The following is a 21,611-nucleotide window of genomic DNA, read 5'->3' as shown; positions in this document are numbered from 1 at the left end:
ATGCAGGGCCACCCCCAGCCCCACCCTCACCAGACTAGTCATGCACACACACAACACACACAGACATTTGAAAGTCAGGTTTTTGTCAAAATGACCTCACATTCCTAAAATATTTCTGTGACCAAAGCCTACCTGAAACACACACGCAGTGGCTGGAGGATCATTCCACTTTACATTCATTGTAAGATTTTGTATTTGTGCAAAAAAAGACCTCCCCCCCAAACAGACATTTTCCTACATCTGGAGTTGAGTGACTCAATTCCCTTGCCCAATATTTGCTTGAAAAAAAATCTCTCTACATACATTTTTCCTATTAATGATCAGTAAAATAAATTCTAGCATTTACAAGCAGCTTGCTGGTTGAGCCATTCCAGCTCTACTAAGCTAAACTAACTGAAGCTAGGAGTTTAATTTTACAGTAAACTTTAAAGATTAAGTCAACCCAAACATATTTTTTACAAGAATATGTTCCCAGCAGGCCCACTAGTTGAAACATGGCATTCTGATTAATTTCGCGTTTGTGGAATATAAATTAAGCACCAAAATGTACTCGTTTTTAGTCATCTCTGGGGGCGGCCATTGTGTCTTCTGTCGACTGAAAATGACATCACAACGACCAATCACGGCTGACCTGTTATCTCAATCTGAGCAGTGATTGGTCATTGTGAGCAGTTGTGATGTCATTTTCAGTCGAAAGAAGACAAAATGGCTGTCCCCAGAGATGGCTAAAAATGAGTAGATTTATCAGAATGCCTTGTTTCAACTATTGGGCTTGCATAGAACATATTCTTGAAAAAAAATATGTGCGTTGACTTCCACTTTAAGTGGAATGCCTGCCAATAAACAGTTTGAAGGAAGCACACATTGACTGTCTATTAAGAGCTGCTTGCTATGTGGCAAACTGCACACCGCACGCTCGAGGGCAGTACATTATAGTACGTATAAAACAAGCTTGTATTTTTCGTTTTTCTTCTATTTATGGGTATGGTCTTGAGTATAGATGCAGTATATGTATATTTACGTTACATAACATGCAGGATAGCAACAGTAGCTATACCTGACGTTGGTGAGCATGCACTGGAAGAGAAAACAGTGCGATGTATGTATATCACAATATCTATATGTTGGCCCACTTCTATTGTCTGTGTTTGTAAGCATGTGTCAGCATTCAGCATTGCCACCCACATGTTATTTCCATAGAGCCTGCCCCTAATACATTAGCTGTTAGCATCCAATGAGTCAGCATCATAATGGATCTGTTGCTGTAATGGACAATAAAAGAGACTTACCCACTTAATGTGAAGTGTGAGCACTTCCACGTGTGTGTGTTTGTGTCTGTGTGCATTTTGAGAAATTAAAGAGAAGGGGTCGAATGTCAAGAGAAAGCATTTGAGACGGGGAGGGGAGAATTGGATCAAGTGAAGGGGTGTCACTCTTTAGCCAGTGTGTGTGTGTGTGTGCCCGTTTGTGTGAGCGAGAGAAAGCAAGATGGCATTCCTCCTGATTCCTTTTTAGAAAACAAATCTCCAGAGAATGAGTGGTTGCACTTCCTGTATACTGAGATTTTTTTGGGTGTATTTAGCGGAGATGGGGCGGCACATGGCATCAGTGACCTCTATGCGGGAGAAGGGGGTTGAACAGGAAACTGGATACCCCACCGCACCCCCCTTCTCATAGTGTCCTTTCCCCCTTCCTTTATTGTCAGAGTCTTTGCAGACTGACTGTCAGTTTGTATCCCCTGCATGCATTTTCAAGTCTATACACATTGAGACATAATGTTCTAGTTATGTAATATGTACAGCCAAGGCCAAATGTTTTGACACAAGTTTGCTGGCATCGGACCAACAAACGAGCCAGATTTTAATATTTTCCTTGCCTTGCAATCAAAGTCAGTAAATGTCGGATGTCTCATCCCGGACGAGTTTTACCTTGTGGCATGAACTGTGCTAAGTCTTATTATTTTTTTTCCCCCTACCCAATCTGATTAGGAAATGGTCAGAGCCTGCAATCGCAAATGTTAAACCTGTTCAGTATTTCTGGTTGCAAATCCTCACGGGTGTGGTCAATACCGAGTTTGGCCAAGCCGTGGACTCAGCGATTGTGACGTGCAAGAGAACTCTAGACATCAGAACGCAACCTGAAGCTTGCACTGTTGTCAGACACAGATAGAGGCGCAACTGGTCATGTTTTGTGTTTGTATAACCTGTCTCACAAGTCATTCGAGACAACAAAAATGACAAGGAGAAGAGTTTGCAAACGCAATGTATGTAAATATCAGATAAGCTAACCGTTAGCATAGCTTCTATGCTTCTATACGCTCCCGATCTTGCAGCTCAATCACCTGACACTTTTTAGATACTGTTGGGTGCTTCTCTTGTTGGGATTCTCTCCTTAAAAGTTTTTTGATGATGCAATAAATTGTAGATTTAAGGGTGGCTCTACTAGCAGTAATATCCCTACCTATGAACCCCTTTTGTACAGCTTACAGTCATATGGTAAACAGAGCAAGTTACACGAATGACTTCAAGCAGTATCAAGCTTCCAAGATGTTTAACAAAATCCGTCATCACAACAGTGTGATCTGCAGTCATAAAACATTTGTTAATTATAGAGACATTGTTCAATGAATGTAAAAATGATTTTAAGTATTGTAATGTTAAAAGTTAATACAGTGAAAGACACTCTCGCAAGGTGGAGCTCTCTCTCTTTTGCTCTCATCTTCGCTTACCCTTAAAGGCGCCACACCTAGTGAAGTAATTGTCAAAGTCAAGTCAAATTTATTTATATAGCCCTTAATCACAGGAAAGTCTCAAAGGGCTTCACATATGCACCTGATCTATATACATATACACGACATCCCCCTGATCTTGATCACAAAGTTCACTATATTGTTTTTTAATCTGAAAAGCATAGATGTTTTCATTAAATGAAATTACATAGTGATCTCGATCGACAGCGAGTTTCAACACGACGATCTGTCTATTGAAATGGTGTCTGCAGGGCAACAAAAAGTACTTCAGCATATCTTTGCTTTGGGAGTGGCAGTGTTACTTCCTCTTGAGTTCTTTATCGGCAGATCAAACATTTGCGACGCTTTGGCTGACTAAGGTGTGGCTTGGTTGCAGGGCCATTTTTCAGCACTCGCTTAATCTGTTAGTGAGTAGAAAGAAATCATATGAATCTGCTTTTAGCAACTTAAGTAAAAGTTTTTTTATATATATATATAAATAAACCTCATCTTACTGTGTCTAATGGTAGGAAGGCAAATTTTGTTTGTGCACTGACCTCACAGCCCTGGAGCTATGCACAGTAACAAAAGCACACAGACAGACCAAGCTTTTATTAACCTGATGAGCTAGCTTCCTGCATGCGCTCGTTCATGCAGTCTCATGACTGAGTATGACTATGGCTGACTGGTTGTATGACTCGTGAATGTTTGTGGGTGCTGATTCTCCAAGCTGTGGATTTGTCCTGCAATGTGTTGTGGCAATAAACAGCACAGTCTGCTCCCATGGGTTTGCCCACGTGCTTGCACACACACGCACGTACACACAATAACAGTTACAATTATTGCTAACTATATTAAAACTCTTTTTACAATGAAACAAATATAGTAACTTTAAGAAGTCTTTATGAAATTATATACACTTTTTAGGCATTGAAATCTTGTTGTTTTGTTCAACAGCATATGGTAAAAAAAAAAAATGTTCCCAATGTTCCCAGGAGACTGCAGTATACGGAGGGACCTTCGAGCTGTGGCCTGTTTGCGTATGCCATGATGCCCTTTATCCATGCATGTATGATTTATCACGGCTTCTGGCGTACTGGCTCCTCTTCTGGGCCCCCACTCTCCTACGCGCGCAACACTCAATAGCGTCCATGTGAAAACTCGCCTACTCCTACGTAAGCTAGCACTCATAATAAAAACTGATCAGAAACGGTACGCAAGTGGATCGAATCAAACATGCCGTACAGAAACGTATTAATACACCCACGTATACCCTTACACCCCTAAAATATATATATATATATATATATGTATGTATATATATATGTATGTATATATATATATGTATGTATATGTATGTATGTATGTATATGTATGTATATATATATGTATGTATATGTATGTATATATATATGTATGTATGTATATGTATGTATACGTATATATAAATATGTATGTATACGTATATATATGTATGTATGTATGTATATGTATATATATATGTATGTATCTATGTATATATATATATATATATATATATATATATATATATATATATATATATATATATAGTAAATTGGAGCCAGGAAAATTAAATGTTGTGCATATGCATGTTGGTGAGTCCAACTACAGCACTGAGTATGATGCGTCGTGCCACATCTGATAAGCGAATTATCTGTTTCGACACCCAATATGATAACGGATACGATCGGTTCTCTCCATAACGGCAACTGTGAAAGAATAAGATCATGGTAGTGCCAGGTGCATTAAAATGTGTGACAGCTCTCTGTGCTCACACGGCAAACAAAACCATCATCTCTCACACAATAAAATAATTTTGTAGCTGTGCAGGATTATCATTGAACTGGACTCCTCCCTGCTCTTCGCAGGTTTACTGCACGCTTTATCTAATCAGTCGTCTGGACCTTGGAGCTACAATCCTTAGCAAGATTCCTCTGAAACCCAAGGAAAGGGTGGGGAATGGGGGTTGGGTACTCAAGAGGAAGACAAGTGAGGGGAGGGCAAGGAGGGAGGGGGACAATAAGGAATAAAGCCACGAGGTTGATCAGAATAGTGACTGGGCAGACATAAGGGAATAGCAAGAAAGGATGAGAAGACATAATAAATATATTAAAGGGATCAAAGAAAGAAAATACACATTAAAAATTATGACCTGCGTTTTTTGCAATTTATTTATTTACATGATGACAACAACCTAGAAAAAAACATTCTTAGCATTTTCTCATCTGAAGTGATGCGGAATCTGTGTCGGTCTCTTGTGGTCAAGAAGGAGCTTTACCGAAAAGTGAAACTTTAGAGTTACCGGTCCTTAGAGACAGGGTGAGAAGCTCGGTCTTCCACGAGGGGCTCATAGTAGAGCTGTTGCTCCGCCGCTTTGAGAGGAGCCGGATGAGGTGGCTTGGGCATCTGATCAGGATGCCTCCTGGACGCCGCCCTGGTGAGGTGTTCTGGGCATTTCCCACTAGCAACTCATTTGGATGGTAGAAAAAGAACTATAGGTGTGCCTATTTGTGTGAGCAGAACAGCCCGAGCATCTCGGTACATCAACTGTAAATAATCAACAGGGTAGGAGCATAGAAGATAAATTGAGAAAATGTGAGTGGAATGAGGGGGGGGGGGGGGATTCTGATATTATGGCAGAACAAAACGGGGCATGAGGCAACCTGCTTTAGCTGCAGTGCTGCATTAGGGAATAGATCATGTTCAGAGGAGGAATCTGCAGTTATCATTGGCACACACACACATACACACACACTGTGCTGATGTAGCAATGATTGATGATGCCATCGGTGGTCTATTTCTACACAGGTGTTGCTTGACAAGAGTGGAAAGGCAGTTGCTCTGTTGTATTTTTCCTCTGTTTGTATTTTTCCTCTTATTCCATACATTTGTCTCACTGAGCTGGTCACTCATATACGTATTTCACTTGTTAAAAAAAAAATTTTTTTTTTTTTTTTTTTTGCACATTAAACTTAAAGGAGAAATCAACCCAAACACATTTTTTCACGAATATGTTCTATGCAGGCCCACAAGTGTAAACATGGCATTCTGAATAATATTGCATTTGTGGAATATGAGTTAAGCAGTAAAATCCACCCGTTTTTGTATATCTTAGGGGGCGGCCATTTTGTCACTTGTTGTCGGCAGAAAATGACATCACAGTTGCTCAGGGCTCTTCTAATGACCGATCATAGCTCAGCTTCAGAAAACAGGTGAGCCGTGATTGGTTGTCATACACATCCACAAGTGCACACATGCTGCACCCTGTAAAATGTAAACAGAAGTGACAAAATGGCCGCCCCCTCAGATGGCTATTAGTGGGTGCATTTTGCTACGTAATTCATATTCCACAAGCGCAATATTAATCAGAATGCTGTATTTCAACTCGTGGGCCTGCATAGCATACTCTGGAAAAAAATATGTTTGGATTGACTTCCACTTCAAATTCAACTCCTCCAGTTGTATTAGGCATTTGAAATTAACAGGAAACTGAAAAAATAAGGGTGTTCACATTATGTGACAGTTTTATATATATATATAATTTTTTTTTTGTAAAGATGATTTAAATAGCTTGAAAACTTTGTAATTGTGGTTAAAGGAACTGTGCATCGTGTCATCATCATCGGCGTATGCGACAGTGTGGAGCCTACCAACTATTGTTTACAAAGCAAGATGTGCTCTGTCGTTGTATTATTTCAGAGTTATGGCCATATTTAGCTGTTAACAGAGTTACGCTCTTTGAAATATGCGTTGGAGGGGAACCACCATTCCCATAGTCTGTTTGCTTCCCGTAAATGTCTTTTCGCAACGTAATCCAAAACGCAGAAGACCCGCAGAAAACACTGACGAGTCCATAGGCTTTTCCCATTATGAAGTTGTGTTTGTAAGCCAAACCACACATTAAGAAAACAAAAGGCGCACCGAGAGTGCTGTGAAAGTGAAGAGACGACCATTACGCCTGCTGAGGTAGCGAGGGGGATCGATACTGTTTGAGCTGATACCACTAACATTGATTCCCGACCTTTAAACGAATGAATACGATTGATACTTAAGTCATTTCAAGCACTGTGTTTGCAGTATCGTACCATGAAGGTAATCGGTACTGCTATCGATTAGCAGACAAACACACGGACCACGCAAGCAGCATAGTGTCTTTCTGTGCAGCAAAGTTATTAACACACTTACATATTGTCAGGTAGAAACAAAATCTTTGTGTCGTGGCCAAAATTCATCTGTGGCAGCCTGCCACAGATAATGTGAATGTGGGAGTCACTGCAGCTGTGTTTTATTTTGCGGGGCCGATCAGTGACATTGACCGATCGGTAGAGATATCTCCGATGCACCAAATTTGTAGAAAGTCACTGTGAAAGGAGCTCGAAAGTGTTGTTAGTATCATGCGGGGCGCATTCACATTGTGCAATTTGTGCATCTGGGCATACTTGACCCCTGAAAGCCTGTTGGTGTCACTAGTGTGAGCACTCAAGCACAATCACTTTTCTGACCCGAACACAAATGGGAGAGGTGGACCTTGAGTCGGAACCACTTCTCACTCACAAGTTGCGGAATGAATGACGAATGAATTTTCTCCTGGCAGTGTTAATAAGGATAATTGCCACTTTGAACATTATAAACCTGACGAACCAGAACAACTCAAAGAATCTTTATGCAAGCATGCACGCAGTTGTAGTGGTTGAGCGATGAAAGGATTTTTTTGTACTTGGCTATCATGTGATGAAAGTCAAATCAATTTATCGATGACATCACTGATATTTTTTAGCATGGTTCAGTGGTCCCCAACCTTTTTTCTGCCATGGATAGCTTCACGTAGAGGGATAATTTTGGGCTCTAGACCGAAACCAATCTCAATGGTATGCTTTTGAGGGCTGTGGAAGAAAGGACTTTCTGACTCACTTTACCGTTGTACTAAATGTTATTTTCTTAAGTGTAAGATAGTTCATTTGTTGTTGTACATTTAAATGCCAATGTTCACTATTCTTGAGAACAGTATACAGGATATACTTCATTTGAAATGCTATAGTATAATATCAACAGCACATCAATGAAAATTGTTTATAATGATAGTTTTGGGGAATATATATTCTAAAAAAAATTGTTATAGTGACAGGACTAGGTGAGTGTGACCTCTGCCCATCCACTATTTAGTGGAAATAGCTGCGGCTGAAACGTTGATAAGAACGATTGACAACTTCGTGAACGATGAGGCACAATATGTTCAAAAGTCATAACGAACACTGACACAGAGCACTTCAAGCACCAAGACTTTTGAGTAAGTCACCTGTCTTGTGGAATTGTGATTCAAATAAAGAGTTTAGCATGACCAGATTGTTAGTTCATCATTTTCCGGTCGATATTATCTAAAAAGACAAGTTTGTTTAAAAAAGGAGTGCAAGGAGTGGTATGGAATGTGATGCAGTGGAAAATTTGGGTTCTCCTAACTTTTGTGCCGGTGCGCCAAAGAAAAAAAGTTGGGCGCACCAGTGCAATCGCTGGAAAAAGTTAGTCTTGAGCCCTGGACCAAAATATAAACAAAGAAAAACAAATGATTAAAAATACAACTCTTTGGGTGTGGCCAAAGAAAAAATAAGACCAGGAATCATTAGACCTTCTTCACCTGTGTGGGTCAAATGCTCCACAGGCCCGTGTTTGGATCTTCTCAAATAGTCTAAATGGCAAAATACAGTCCTGTGGTAGTTCATGTTTGTATAGTGAGCATTAAAGACAAAAGAACCGGCAGAAGTTCAACTGAAACTTTCCGTTTCATTTCTTGCTTTTATTGTATTTAACCACTAGTATATTTTGAAAGTCATGTGCCCTCATTCCTTGCCACCAGTCCCAATAGATGGCGATGAATCTTTTAGGACCACCGGCGATCTTAAATTCAGTGACGCAAATATAACCGTTTTGCTCATCCGGAACCAGAAAATAGTGAACCAGCCATTATTGAGTTTCACTTGCGGTGCTTTGCTATCAACTTCTGCACAAGCTTATCTTTTGGCTTACACACATTCACATCCAGGCACGCACGTACATGGACTCAATCATTTCTTGTTTGCATCACTATTTTCCTGTCAGTATTATCCATCCAGCAACCTTTTTTTTCCAAGCGGTCAAACCTCTCTCTGGAGCCATGTGGCTAGCGGCTAGTTGGGTTTTAGCCTGCGAGCTAACCACTCCTTATTGTGAGAGCGGCTAGCGGTTAATCGGACGCTAACCGCTCCCCATTGGCTACTAGCATGGGTCAGTCTTAAGCGCGGTATGACAAAAGGTATCATAATTGAACGTCATCCCAGCTAGAGGTTTCTGTCAACGTAGCGCGTGCCAACTTGACACTAATGATCTGCAGCAGCGACTGTGATAGTCTCCAAGTGGAAGAGCAGCAATGCAGAAACGCGTAAGAGTTTCTAGTCCCACATGCGGCAGTTTTTTTTCCCACTGTGAACTTCCACTTCTCTTTTTCTTCTCTCACTTCTGCTCTCCTTTTCGAGCCCTTCCCCCTTCAGTCACAGGAATGTATCAAATGTCCATATCTCTGCAGAGGCTGGATTCCTCTTGCACAAATGGTGCTTTTTGTAATCTAATGGATGATAAAAGGCAACATGGTATGCAAATGAGCATTCTCGGTCACTGTTTCATCAAAGCTAATTTAATCTTGCAGTCTATCTTGCAGTTTATGAATTGACATAATGCTTCGCGTGCTGGAGTCAGCTCTCCTTATCAAAACACACACACACACACTCACATATCCACAGTTGCGCTTGTGTCCCTTATCCAGACAGCGTGCACAGTGGCCATTGATATATTCAAACAATACACCTTCATAGCCTAACACATGCAGTCACATTGGCCCGACAGCCATACACACTGCTTCACATATGCGTGCACGCTCATGGAATTACAATGACATGGCACAGACAAAAGACAGGACTGTTCTGCCTAAGCGTCCAAGCATGTCTTTGTGCACACGCGCACGCAGTTGGCCCGTCACAGGTCTAAATGGATTGTCTTGCATCACAGCGGAGTCATTTTACATACGGAGGCTGGTATGAGCTACGGTGGAGATTTTCAAGGCTGCGGTTAGTAGAAATCACTCCAGTCCGGAAAAAAAAACAAAAACATTGCTATCTATCATTGCTTTTTTTTTTTTTAATAAAGGGAAAGTCATTCATCCATCCATTATTGATACCGCTTATCCTCACAAGGTTCGCGGGGGCATGCTGGAGCCTATCCCAGCTGTCTTCGGGCAGTAGGCGAGGGACACCCTGAATTGGTTGCCAGCCAATCGCAGGGCACACAGAGACAAACAAACATCCGCACTCACAATCACACCTAGGGGCAATTTAGACAGTCCAATCAACTTACCATGCATGTTTTTGGAATGTGGGAGGAAACCGGAGAACCCGGAGGAAATCCACGCAGGCACGGGGAGAACATGCAAACTCCACACGGGGAGGCCGGAGCCGGGATCGAACCCAAGACCTCTGAACTGTGAGGCGGACGTGCTAACCAGTCGACCACCGTGCCGCCAAGAGAAAGTCAACCCAAACATATTTTTTTCCAGAATATGTTCTATGCAGACCCACTAGTCAAAGCACGGCACTCTGATTAATATTGCGTTTGTGGAATATGAGAAATACACCCACTTTTAGCCATCTCAGGGTGCGGCCATTTTGTCACTTCTGTCGACTGAAGATGACCAAATGGCCGCCCCCCTGAGATGGCCAAAAGTGGGTGCATTTTGCTGCTCAATTTATATTCCACAAATGCAGTATTAATCAGAATGCTGCATTTCAACTAGTGGGCCTGCATAGAACATATTCTAGAAAAAATATGTTTGGGTTGACTGCAGCTTTAAATAACCAGATAACCTATTTGAATTCCTCGCAGCTTGTAAAAATGGGTCAAATGACAAGCTTCCACAGAGCTTACCATGTCAAAGCATAGCAATGACGTTTTACACTAGAATCAGACTGAAAAAATGAGATTAGATTCAACTTTATTGTAATTATATGGAATGGTATACACACCATGTAAATCAGGAGACTGTCAGTAAATATGTGTCTGTGTACCTTCATTGTCAGTCATCTGACATGTTAATAATCCAAGGTTGTTGACATTTGGTTCATTTCAACAAAGTAAGGTTATTAGATCTTGTTCTAACGATCTTTTTTTTTTCCCCGCTCGTCATCAGTAAAAAGCAAATGGAGGAGGTGTGGAAAATTGTGATAAAATTAGGGCTGTCAAAGTTCAAGCGTTAACTATGGAGATTCATTTAAATCTTACATCGCATTAAAAAAAAAAAAAACTCAGTTATCTGTGTTTTATTTACTTCCTGTGGCAGCTGACCTCTGCTCACTTTGCAGCCAAATTTAGAGGAGAGTCACTTTCAAATTCAAAGACCATATTCATTGTACATCTTTGGTGTATCGTTCAACAGTTGCATTTTACAAGAAAAGAATCGTATTCGAGGATTCAAGAAAGCTATTAGAACAGTATTTGAATCAAAATATACTTTTCATTTTCTTCCACATCAAGTCCAAGATTTTACTCAAGTAAATATCGGTTCGAAGCTTCGCAAAAAATTGTAGTTGAATAATGCGATTAATCGCGAGCAAATCCTGGAAAATTTTGCGATTAATTAACAAAATTTTAATCGCTTGACATCACTAAGTAAAATACAAGTTTAGAAGGACAGTCGTTCAAGCGGTGAAGATACTTTTTTGAAAATATGGTGTTGTAAATCATCGGTTGTTTAGATGTACAGTTTTACAGTACATTTTTTTCTTTCATAACAGTCCTGAAGAAAACAGCCTCCCTCGCTTTGTCAATGCAGGCACACAAATAATTCCAAGATTATTTTGTCACATCCTATTTCCTTCTCAACATCTGCTGTCAGCGGGCCCGCTATAACAATAGCTAAACAGGATACCACAGCTTCTGTCCTGAAACGGAGCCCCGCAGATGGTTGTGATCCTCATTACGGTTTCTTTCATTCAGCTTCCTGCACATCCGTGACGCAGCAAACATTGCCACCGCTGGGAAGACCCCCACCGCCCCCCACGCATCCTTTTTTTTTTTTTTTTTTTTTTGGAAACAACACAACCTTACTGTGGACATTCAGGAAGCAACTTTACACAGCCATTGTGTAATGAAAGTATTGGGACATTAGGGAAATTGTTGTCATCAAGCGCTTTTGTCAATTCTTCCAGAATTGATGTTGGACCTGAGAGAGGGTCTGGCTCACAATCTTTGTTGTTGTCCAAGTTATGTTCTCGTTATTCCATAACAAGCTCTTGTGTGGCTTTTGGGACGTTGCTTTGATGGATGGACAGATGGATTTTTAAACATAGGATCTGTATGAGTTTTTTTTTGGTTTTTTTCAATTACAATCTTGATTATTACACGCCACCATTACAAAATTGGCATCATTGTAAAAAATGATTATTAATATTCATTTATATCCAATGCATTGTTTGTTAACACTACGAAATCATACTTGAATTTATACATTTGCACCTTTTTTTAAATTTGATATTTAGATTTTAATTTGACAAATTGTAAACATTTTGTTTGGGTCATAAGGAATTTACCTACATTTATTTGTCTTTATATACTTTAAGTTTAAGCATTTTCTTATTTTTTTTTTTTCGTTTGAATGATCATGATTTCAATTACGACCAAAATAATCATCTCTAATATTTTTTTTTTCATATACTAATACTAAACACTAATGTACTTCTGCCTAAAATACTTAGCATATAATATGCAGTTTTCCCAACGCGTTTTATTTGCCGAAATAAAAGCGTATGTCATTATTTTAAGCTTTACTGCACATGTTGAATGAAGCCTTGCGGTAAAAAGCATCATGGTTTTTCCTTTAGTGAATATCTCCTGGCGGATTTCGAGGGACACGTACGGGCAGGTTGACGTACGGGCAGGTTGAGTGTTTATTGTGTCGGAGGGAGTGCTTTGGGCCTCGGGTGTGTGTGAACCGAGCGTGTTGTTTCTTGTACAGACTCTTGGGGAATGGCTTGCATGCGCCACTATAGTCTTGCATAAGTTTTGTAAAATGGCATTCGACATCATTATCAGCAACATGCTATACGTTGACAGAGGTTTTTAGCCTGTTAGCGTTGACTTCACTACCCGCGTGACCACTTTTGCAATCGAATGTTTTCATCGCGTTTGGAAATTATCCATTGACTGTGGGCTTCATTTTGGCAAGGTAATCAGCGGTGTGTGGTTTCCTCCAAACATGACGGCTGCCATTCACACTAGGGGTGGGCGGATCGATCCAAATATCGATACTAAGCAAGTACTTGGATCGGATCGATATTATTGTCCTGTGGTCGATACTTCACTCAAAGCGCCGCTTCTCCCTCCTCACTCTCTCGCCCAGCCCCCCCCCTTCTACTCTCTGAGTCTCTGCCTGAGTGAGTGACAAGACAAGAAGCGGAGTGCGGTGTGGACTTTTTTTTTTTTACAACAACAGAAAAGGACAGTGCCAAGTGTGACTTGTGTAATAAAGTGCTCCGCTACTGTGGTAACACCACAAATGTACACAAACATATGAAAAAAGCTCACCCTACAGAGAGCAACGAGCTGCAAGCGAAGTTGGGGGCGGGGGGTTTTTCAGCCCAAAAAAAAAAAATCAACAATAGTTGTTGTAGTAGAAGTATTTCATTTTTTATAGTGTTAAAGGTTTTTACATTGTATTGTTTACTCTATTTGCACTTTCTGACTTTTCTGACTTTTCAAAATATTGTGCAATGGAAGGTATTATAGTTGTCAACTTGAACATTGTTACGTGGGTTTTCTCCGTGTTCTCCGGTTTCCTCCCGCATTCCAAAAAACATGCATGGTAAGTTGATTGGACTCTCTAAATTGCCCCTAGGTGTGATTGTGAGTGCGGATGTTTGTCTCTGTGTGCCCTGCGATTGGCTGGCGACCAATTCAGGGTATCCCCCGCCCGAAGACAGCTGGGATAGGCTCCAGCACGCCCCCGCGACCCTTGTGAGGATAAGCGGTATGGATGATGGATGGATGGATGACTTTCCCTTTAAAAAAAAAAAAAAAAAAAAAAAAGCAATAGTAGCAATGATAGTCATCTGTTTTTTTTTTTTTACATTTTGTTTGGAACTTACATAATTATAGTCTTTCAAATAAATGTATTTGTCTTTCCATTTTGTACTTTTAAACATTTTCTTGTTTTGTACCCAAAAAATAAATGATCGTTTGAATAATCGGGATTTCAATTCTTACCAGAATGATCGCGATGAATATTTTTTTTCTTAATCGAGCATGCCGTAAAGTACCAAAACGAGGAATCTTAGCACTGTGAGGACGTTGTAGATGCACCGTAGATGAACCTGCGCTAACTAGGATGCAAATGTTTTGCTCTCGCAGGTCCTCAATGCACAGAAAGCTGGTTACAAGGCGGCCATTGTTCACAATGTCGACTCTGATGACTTGATCAGCATGGGCTCCAATGATCGTAAGTTTACTCGCCCCGCCTCCTTCTTACTGCGCACAAAAGCATCTGCCGCAGCTGCCCGCTTACCAAGCCCGAGGACATTTGAGTTGAGGCGTCCCTGTCAAGTCCCGAGATGTTTCCTGGAATGTTGCGATGCCCCGCAGCCCGCTCTAGTCACCGGGATAGTATCTGTCCCTTGTCCTTACTTGAAAGGGGCGCAGCACACTCATGAATCAAGCTGAAGGTGTTTTGTTTTGTTTTGTTTTGGTTTTTTTTGCTCAAATGCAGCGCACGCTCTGCTGCAGACCTGCCGGGCATGTTTTTTCTTGTATGTCGGGACATGCCGCTTTTAATCACCCCCCACCCCCCCCCTTTCACGCCCGCCGGACAGCTTCTGTTATTTTCCGATTGTGAAGCTCCTGTAATTGCTGCAAATTCATCCACGGTAGCTGATTAGATGTGCAGAAGCCAAAAATGACACGCTTACTTACAGCTCATCCCTTCCCTTACATGCCATTCAATTTGCTTATGCCACCGCTACAGACGAGTCAGCTTTATTTGAATCATGTTCAGACTTGGTAACATTTGAGGATTCTACATGGGCTTTAAATGATAACTCCATCTTCAATTTAGATTTTCTTTCTGATAGATTCATTCAGAAGAATGTTTCCAGTTTAGATTGATCTTATTATTGGCAACTATACATTTTCAACGGACCATCCAGCATGATGAATTGCTGAAATGTCGACTCCCTCAATTTTCATGAGCTCTTGGCGTATTGGAAAAGCAATGAGGAATTTCAAATTGAATTCACCCTTTTTTGATTAATACTGGCCGTACTAGTTATTACCGAAACATGATATACCAACACTTCATTTTTGGACACCTGTGACACAAACCCTTACATCGGGTATATTTAACAGAGGCTACATTTACGTAGATACATTTAGTCGGATTAAAAGACTGATTGGAATAAAAATGCTTCATGTACACACCCCATTTGTAATATTCTTACCCAATCAAGCCCATTTTGATCAAGATTTTTTCCCGAACAAGAGGGGTGGTTTATGTCGATTGCTAATCCAATTGGCGCGCATGAAAACACATCGTGAAATTTTGGAACAAACCGCCTTTAACCACGCATGTTTGCGACGTCAGTATGCGCGTTATTCCCGGAAGCTGAGCGAGCGAAAGACATGGCGGGCGCAAAACTGAACTGGTCCAAATCTCCATTTGGACGTGTTAACTCGACGTAACAGCGCAAACGGGAAAAATACTCGAAATAACGCTAAAGTTTCAAATGGAAATGGACGGATCGATGTTTTGTTGACACGGAAGTCGCTAGGGCTTCTTTTTCTTCCTCTAATACTATTTCCGATATATTTGGTCAATCTGCGCATGTCGAAACAATTTGTTCCGCTCGAAAGTGTGATGCGTGAACATGGCAAGTCCTATTCGGATCAATATTTTTAGTGTTGATGAAAACAGTGCATCCGATCATAATTTTAGATGAAAGACATTTTGTCCACGTAAACGTAGCCAACGACAATTACATATAACATTGATTGCAATGAATTAAAATGGTCTCTAAACCCACCGTGGTACTGCGCAGTACAAGCCCAACTCGGATATCCTCAGCTTTACTCGTCTCGGGTTTGGCCCATCAGGGGGGGGTTTGCGTTCAACGCGTGGAGGAAGCCATGCGCCGCTCGCCACCTGAAAAATGCCCGTATTAGCACAGGGCTTCAATATAACGTGTGATAACGTGAAATGGAACTTTCAGTCATGATTGATTCTTTTTTGGAATTCCAATGTTTTTGTTTGCAGTGGACATAATGAAGCAGATTGATATTCCCTCCGTCTTCGTGAGTGAAGAGACGGCCAACTCTCTGAAAGAAGACTACCTGTTTGACAAAGGGTAATAAGTTCATAGTCATATACAGACAAAGGCATTTTAACTGTCGTTGTGGACCGCTCTCACTCTTTGAATCTGTGACTGGCATTTTAGGGGGCGTGTGATCCTCATGCCTGACTTCAGCCTCCCGCTAGAGTACTACTTGATCCCCTTCCTCATCATAGTTGGAATCTGCCTCATCCTCATTGTTGTCTTCATGGTAGGTGTCTTGTCCAGATTCCAGGTTGGAACAAAGCTCCTCTAATGGAGCAGACGCTTGGAAATGAAGCAAGTGCAGTTTATTGGTCCACGTTGCGCTGACCACATCAATACATGGCTGCACTACTAGACTGCTATGATATCTTGATGAAGTAATGGAGACTTTTATGGTTTGCTTGTTCCTAGATCACAAAGTTTGTCCAGGATCGACACAGGGCTCGGAGGAGCCGCCTCCGCAAAGATCAGTTAAAGAAGCTTCCAATCCATAAGTACAAAAAAGGTAAGCTCCTCCCCTGTTCCTTTTCCTGCACGTATTGTAAGGTAGGGCTGTGCAATTCAATTACAATTACGATTATTACTCTATACGATTGCAAAATTGACATAATGGCAAAAAAACGCTTATTAACATTTATTTACAGCGCACTGTTGACACAAGGAAATCATACTTGAATTTATACATGTCCAGCTTTTTTTATTTTATAAGAACACATTTTATAAATGTTGTTTGGTCCATAAGGAATTTACTTACATTTATTTGTCTTCATATTTTTTACATTGAAGCACTTTTTTCTTTTGAACCAAAAAAACAAATGATCGTTTGAATAATCGTGATCTCAATTACTACCAAAATAATTATGACGAATACTTTTTTTCATAATCGAGCAGCCCTATTGTAAATTGCCTTATCTCTATACCGCATGTGCTTTCTCACGATTTGACCCAGATGAGCGTGAACACCAATGCACTGTGACATATAATTCTTCCATTTTGGCTCTAATCGGATTATTATCGTCTCAAATGTTTTTTTTTTTTTTTTTTTTTTTCTTTTAAAGCTCTCCCTGGGTGATCAGAGGTATTCTGAGTGGAGAGTAGACACATGACTGACGGTTAAGAATGTGTTGTCAGGCCAAACTGGGAGCAAAGTAGTTTCTGTCTGTTGAGTGGATGACCAGTCGAGTTGTTTGGTGACACATAAGCCACATTTTTACTTTTTACTCAGTGGGACAGGTCAGTTCAGTTCAGGTAAACACCGATTAGGCTTAATGTGTCAGCTATGTAAACATGCATCACAGCAAACATACCAGCGAGGCTGTGCAATTTGCCGATCAAGCAAAACAATAAGCGGCAGAGTGTGGTGTTTTCAAAATACTTGTCATCAAGAAATACGACATTCTTTTGTGGTAATGCACAGGGGTTTTTTTTTTTCTCCAACGCTGCTCTTTGTTTTTTTTTCTTCCCATTCAATTAATTAAAAGGAAGATAAATCTCTTTCAACCTGGCACCCTAGTGAAGACGTACTGAAAAGTGAGATGACATGTTTGTCTAATTAGAATTAGACCTGGTGAAGCAGAATGTGGCTCACTGTCCAAGGTTATTTTTGTGCTCTCTGTTCCAAGTGATTGACAATTACAATGTTAGTCTGTGACCCTAATAACATAATGAATTGCCTTAGTCATTTTTAACTTACTGTTGCCAAAATCTATAAAAAAACAAAAAAAACCCCAATATGCTTGCTGAAAATGGTTTTCCTTGTTTTCCAAAAACGTTCAAATATGACTGAGGTAACTATGCAAAAATGGAGAGGTACATTTTTAAATTTGCTTGACACATGAACCTTAGATCCACTATTAAAATGTATTTGAAAGATGACACAATAAACAATCAGTTTACTAAAAAGTGTTTCATTTTGTTGAGTAGGGCTGTGCAACTAATCGAAATTCGATTACAATTAAAATTACTGTATTACACTTCACAATTACAAAATTGGCATAATAGTTAAAAAAAAAAAAAAGATTATTAACATGCATTTATATCCAACGCACTGTTTGTTCACACAAGGAAATCAATTTATACACCTTTTTTATAATTTTATATATATATATATATATATATAGATTTAGATTTTTTTACATTTGAACACGTCCTTGTTCTGTACCAAAAAATAAATGGTTTGAATAATCGTGATTTCAATTATTACCAAAATGATCGTGATTAATATGTTTTTCATAATCGAGCAGCCCTATTGTTGAATGAAGATAAAGTACATGTAGGTACTAGCTACAATCTTCAGTCTCATTAAAAATCAAACCAGTAGCCTTAAAATTGGCCTCTGAAAGTCTTACATTTGGATTTCTGAAACCAGATATTTAGAAAATGTACCGAACTGGACCCTTTGGTGCAAGCAAGGCCATCAAAAGACAGTCTGAACTCCACACAAGAAGATTAAGCAACAGGTGAAAAAGTCCTGTAATCAGGATATTGCTTGGCAATGCAAAAACACATTTTGTTTGTGGATTTCAAGTATTTTGATTTGACTGTCTCATAGAATAGAAGCCCCCAAATGCAGAATACTACCTGCTAGGGGATCTTTTAAAAGTGAGTCGCACAATAAGGAGTTCCCTTGTAAATCTGCAAATTGAGGAGGTTGTGAGCCATGCTGCTCCTTCCCATGTGAGCCAAATGCAGCGCGTGGTGCTTAGATGGATGTTGTGGCACATCACGAGTGCTCAGTGACTTTCCTGCATCGATCTGACGAGACTGCTGGGCGGTGGAATTTTTTTTTTTTTTTCGCTGCGGTCCTGCCAGCTGAGTCAGAGTATTGGGTGACAGGGAGGAGGCACCAAATGTGAGCCTAATCACATTTAAAGCAGTCTTGCTTGGAATCAAACCAAATGATGACTTAAGGGTATGTAGGGGGCCCACAAGTGAGCAATGTGATGGGATTCATTAGTTAGTGCTTATTTGATAAAGACCGTTAAATGAGCCGGCTAGTTGAAAACATACAAAATAAAGAAATATCCAATGGAGGTCATTTAAATCTCGGTACTGACTGTTTGGGACCAAGAAATGTAATTAAGTCATTAAATCACTTATTTATATTGCATTTTAACGAGCTAGCTGTCATGTATACTAGCATTCATTATAAACACTAATGTCTAATATTTTGGCTTTCACATGGTGCTAAAAGCCAAATAAAAATGAAAAATCCTCATCCCACGTTTGACAACAACTTGGCATAATGACTACGGAACAAAAGTATTCAAAAAAGGAATTGGACAGATACCTGAGACAAAACGAGGGGGAACATATTAGTTGCCATTGGAGGACCTCAATCAGGCCGAGGATTTAGAGTATATCAAGATAAGCAGTGAGTTTTGAAAGGATTTAGAATCGATGCTAACTTGGCAAAATTTTCAATTGATTGTACGTTCCAGAAAAATACAACTTTAAAACCAATAACATTTAGTGATACATATTGTTTCATGAAACATGAAGTGATGAAGCCACAAATTTGTTTGCATAGTTGTTGTAATCTCATTTATGACTTACTGACTAATGTTTCCACCACAATTGTTTGGTAGAATTTTGTGAAGTTGTCGTAGTGCTTAAAAGACTGCAAGTGTTTAGTAACTTAACAACTCTAATTGAAGAAGATAAACTGTATTTTATATTAATTCATGGTTCAGTTACCTTTATTTGAGCATAAGCCTGACCTAAAAGACAAAAACATGTAATTATAATAAATCTGATATTGGTTGATGTAACACAGATTAAGTTATTGCTTGTGTTTGTTATAAAAGAAATACACAGATAGAGGACCTTTTAAATTGCAATATTGAGGGGGGAAAAATTGCTAAATATCCTTCAGCCCCAACCTACCAAGGTAGCAGACGTTAGGTTGTTTGCGCCGCTAATGCTAGCTTAGTATTGCTAGCGCTGCGGTTTTGTTGGAGCCGGATGAGCGTTCTGTGTGACTATTTCTCACGGCTGTGTTCTGCGGGCTGTTGGAATTTGGACGTTCCATTGTTCAGTATGTTCAACAAAAGAACAAAGGAGAATTTGATGAGCACTCTATGCTTGCATGCTGTAAAATTGGCAAAATGGAAAACATGTCACATTTCCATAGATGGTGTACAGTGCTGTACACTGAAGCCTATAGTTCCTGTGTAATTGGTGCACAATAGCAGCATGAGACATACTGTAGGATCTGTGTCAATATGCAGGATTACGTAACAGCAGCTGCCGCGCCTGTCGGCGTCAAACTGCCATTTTAATATCTGCGATTGCAGAGCCTTGCATCAGCCTGGCTCACCTTTAGCGTCAGCCCGCTTGGTGGACAGAATCACCAACTTCTGGCTATAGCAAGAGCTCCTGGCACATATTTGGAGGTCCCGCCTTCTAAACACTGACCTTTATCCTGATGCTTACACACACACGACGACACAGTCGCTGTGAACAGAGCAGCTGCAATGGTTCAGGATTGGGCACAGAGCAGCTCTCTGATTCAGTGACACACTGCACACTTCTTCCACCGAGTCTGCTCGCTCGCACGCTCCACACTGCTCATCTGAAGTTCAGTGGGACAGCGTGGCTCCTTCGAGAGCTGACAACAAACGCTGCTGCAAGGCTTGCTGGAAAGAAAAAAAAAAAAAAAAAAAAAAATCTAAAGGAGGAGACAGGACTTGCGCTGACTCGTATGTGTTTTTTATTAGTCTGTTTTCAGGAATGACGGGAATTTTAGATGTAGCCAAAATGCCTTTTGAGAGTGTACAGAGAGGGAAGAACAACTTTTGGGCAAATTAAAACACATTAATATATGGGGGGAAATGATCTATTGAGATCCAATGGAATACTACACAAACCCCCCCCCCCCCCCCCCCCCCCCCCCAAATCGTATTTTATAATTGACATAACCTTGCTATTGGAGAACGAAAATGTACAATGCAAGGACAGTGAGGCTCATGGCTTGAAGAGTATTTGCATATACAAGTGTTGGAACACACGCATCGTATAATGCTTCCCGTGTCTAAAATGGCACCGGACCAGTTTGTCAAGTCTTAAGAAAGCCTGTGCAGGTTTCATGAATATCAACTTGCTGTGTTTGTCTTTGGGTGGTTAAGTTTACAGATGGGAAAAAGCAATGCTTACACAATAATTAAATCCACAATTTCACATGGGAAAACAATTAGCTATCAAAAATCCCCTTTTAGCACAACTTGAGACAAGGTATTTCCTAATATAAAGAGGAAAACAGTTTAAAAAAAAGTGAACACATGTATTTGGTGACTGCTGTTATTGTAGTTTGCAGTGGTGTAGAACTGCATTGTATCAAGATAGGGAATAAGCGTATTGTTAAATAAATACCTGTCAGTCTCGACATTATTACCTTTGTACAGTAAAAAGAATTGATACAATAAAGATCTTGTAACAGATCTCATGAGATTACTAATGTCTGTCCATACAGCAGAATGATTGTG

At 40.2% G+C, this 21,611-nt stretch overlaps 1 protein-coding gene across 2 annotated transcripts in view; it reads left to right on the top strand.

The window, feature by feature from the left end:
• The window catches only part of rnf13 (ring finger protein 13), a 40,926-nt gene that overhangs the window by 13,890 nt on the left and 5,425 nt on the right, over nt 1-21,611 (top strand). For both annotated transcript variants that reach the window (XM_086046714.1, XM_086046713.1), the window contains exons 5-8: nt 14,174-14,261; nt 16,068-16,158; nt 16,249-16,354; nt 16,540-16,633. In XM_086046714.1, the coding sequence (XP_085902840.1) occupies nt 14,174-14,261; nt 16,068-16,158; nt 16,249-16,354; nt 16,540-16,633 (379 nt within the window). The remainder of the gene's footprint in view (nt 1-14,173; nt 14,262-16,067; nt 16,159-16,248; nt 16,355-16,539; nt 16,634-21,611) is intronic.

This window comes from Filicampus tigris, chromosome 12 (genome assembly GCF_054856515.1).
Source record: "Filicampus tigris isolate MCC_2025a chromosome 12, RoL_Ftig_1.0, whole genome shotgun sequence".
Lineage (NCBI taxonomy): Eukaryota > Metazoa > Chordata > Actinopteri > Syngnathiformes > Syngnathidae > Filicampus > Filicampus tigris.
Note: the sequence above shows the minus strand (reverse complement) of the source record. Positions and strands in the feature narration are given on the sequence as shown.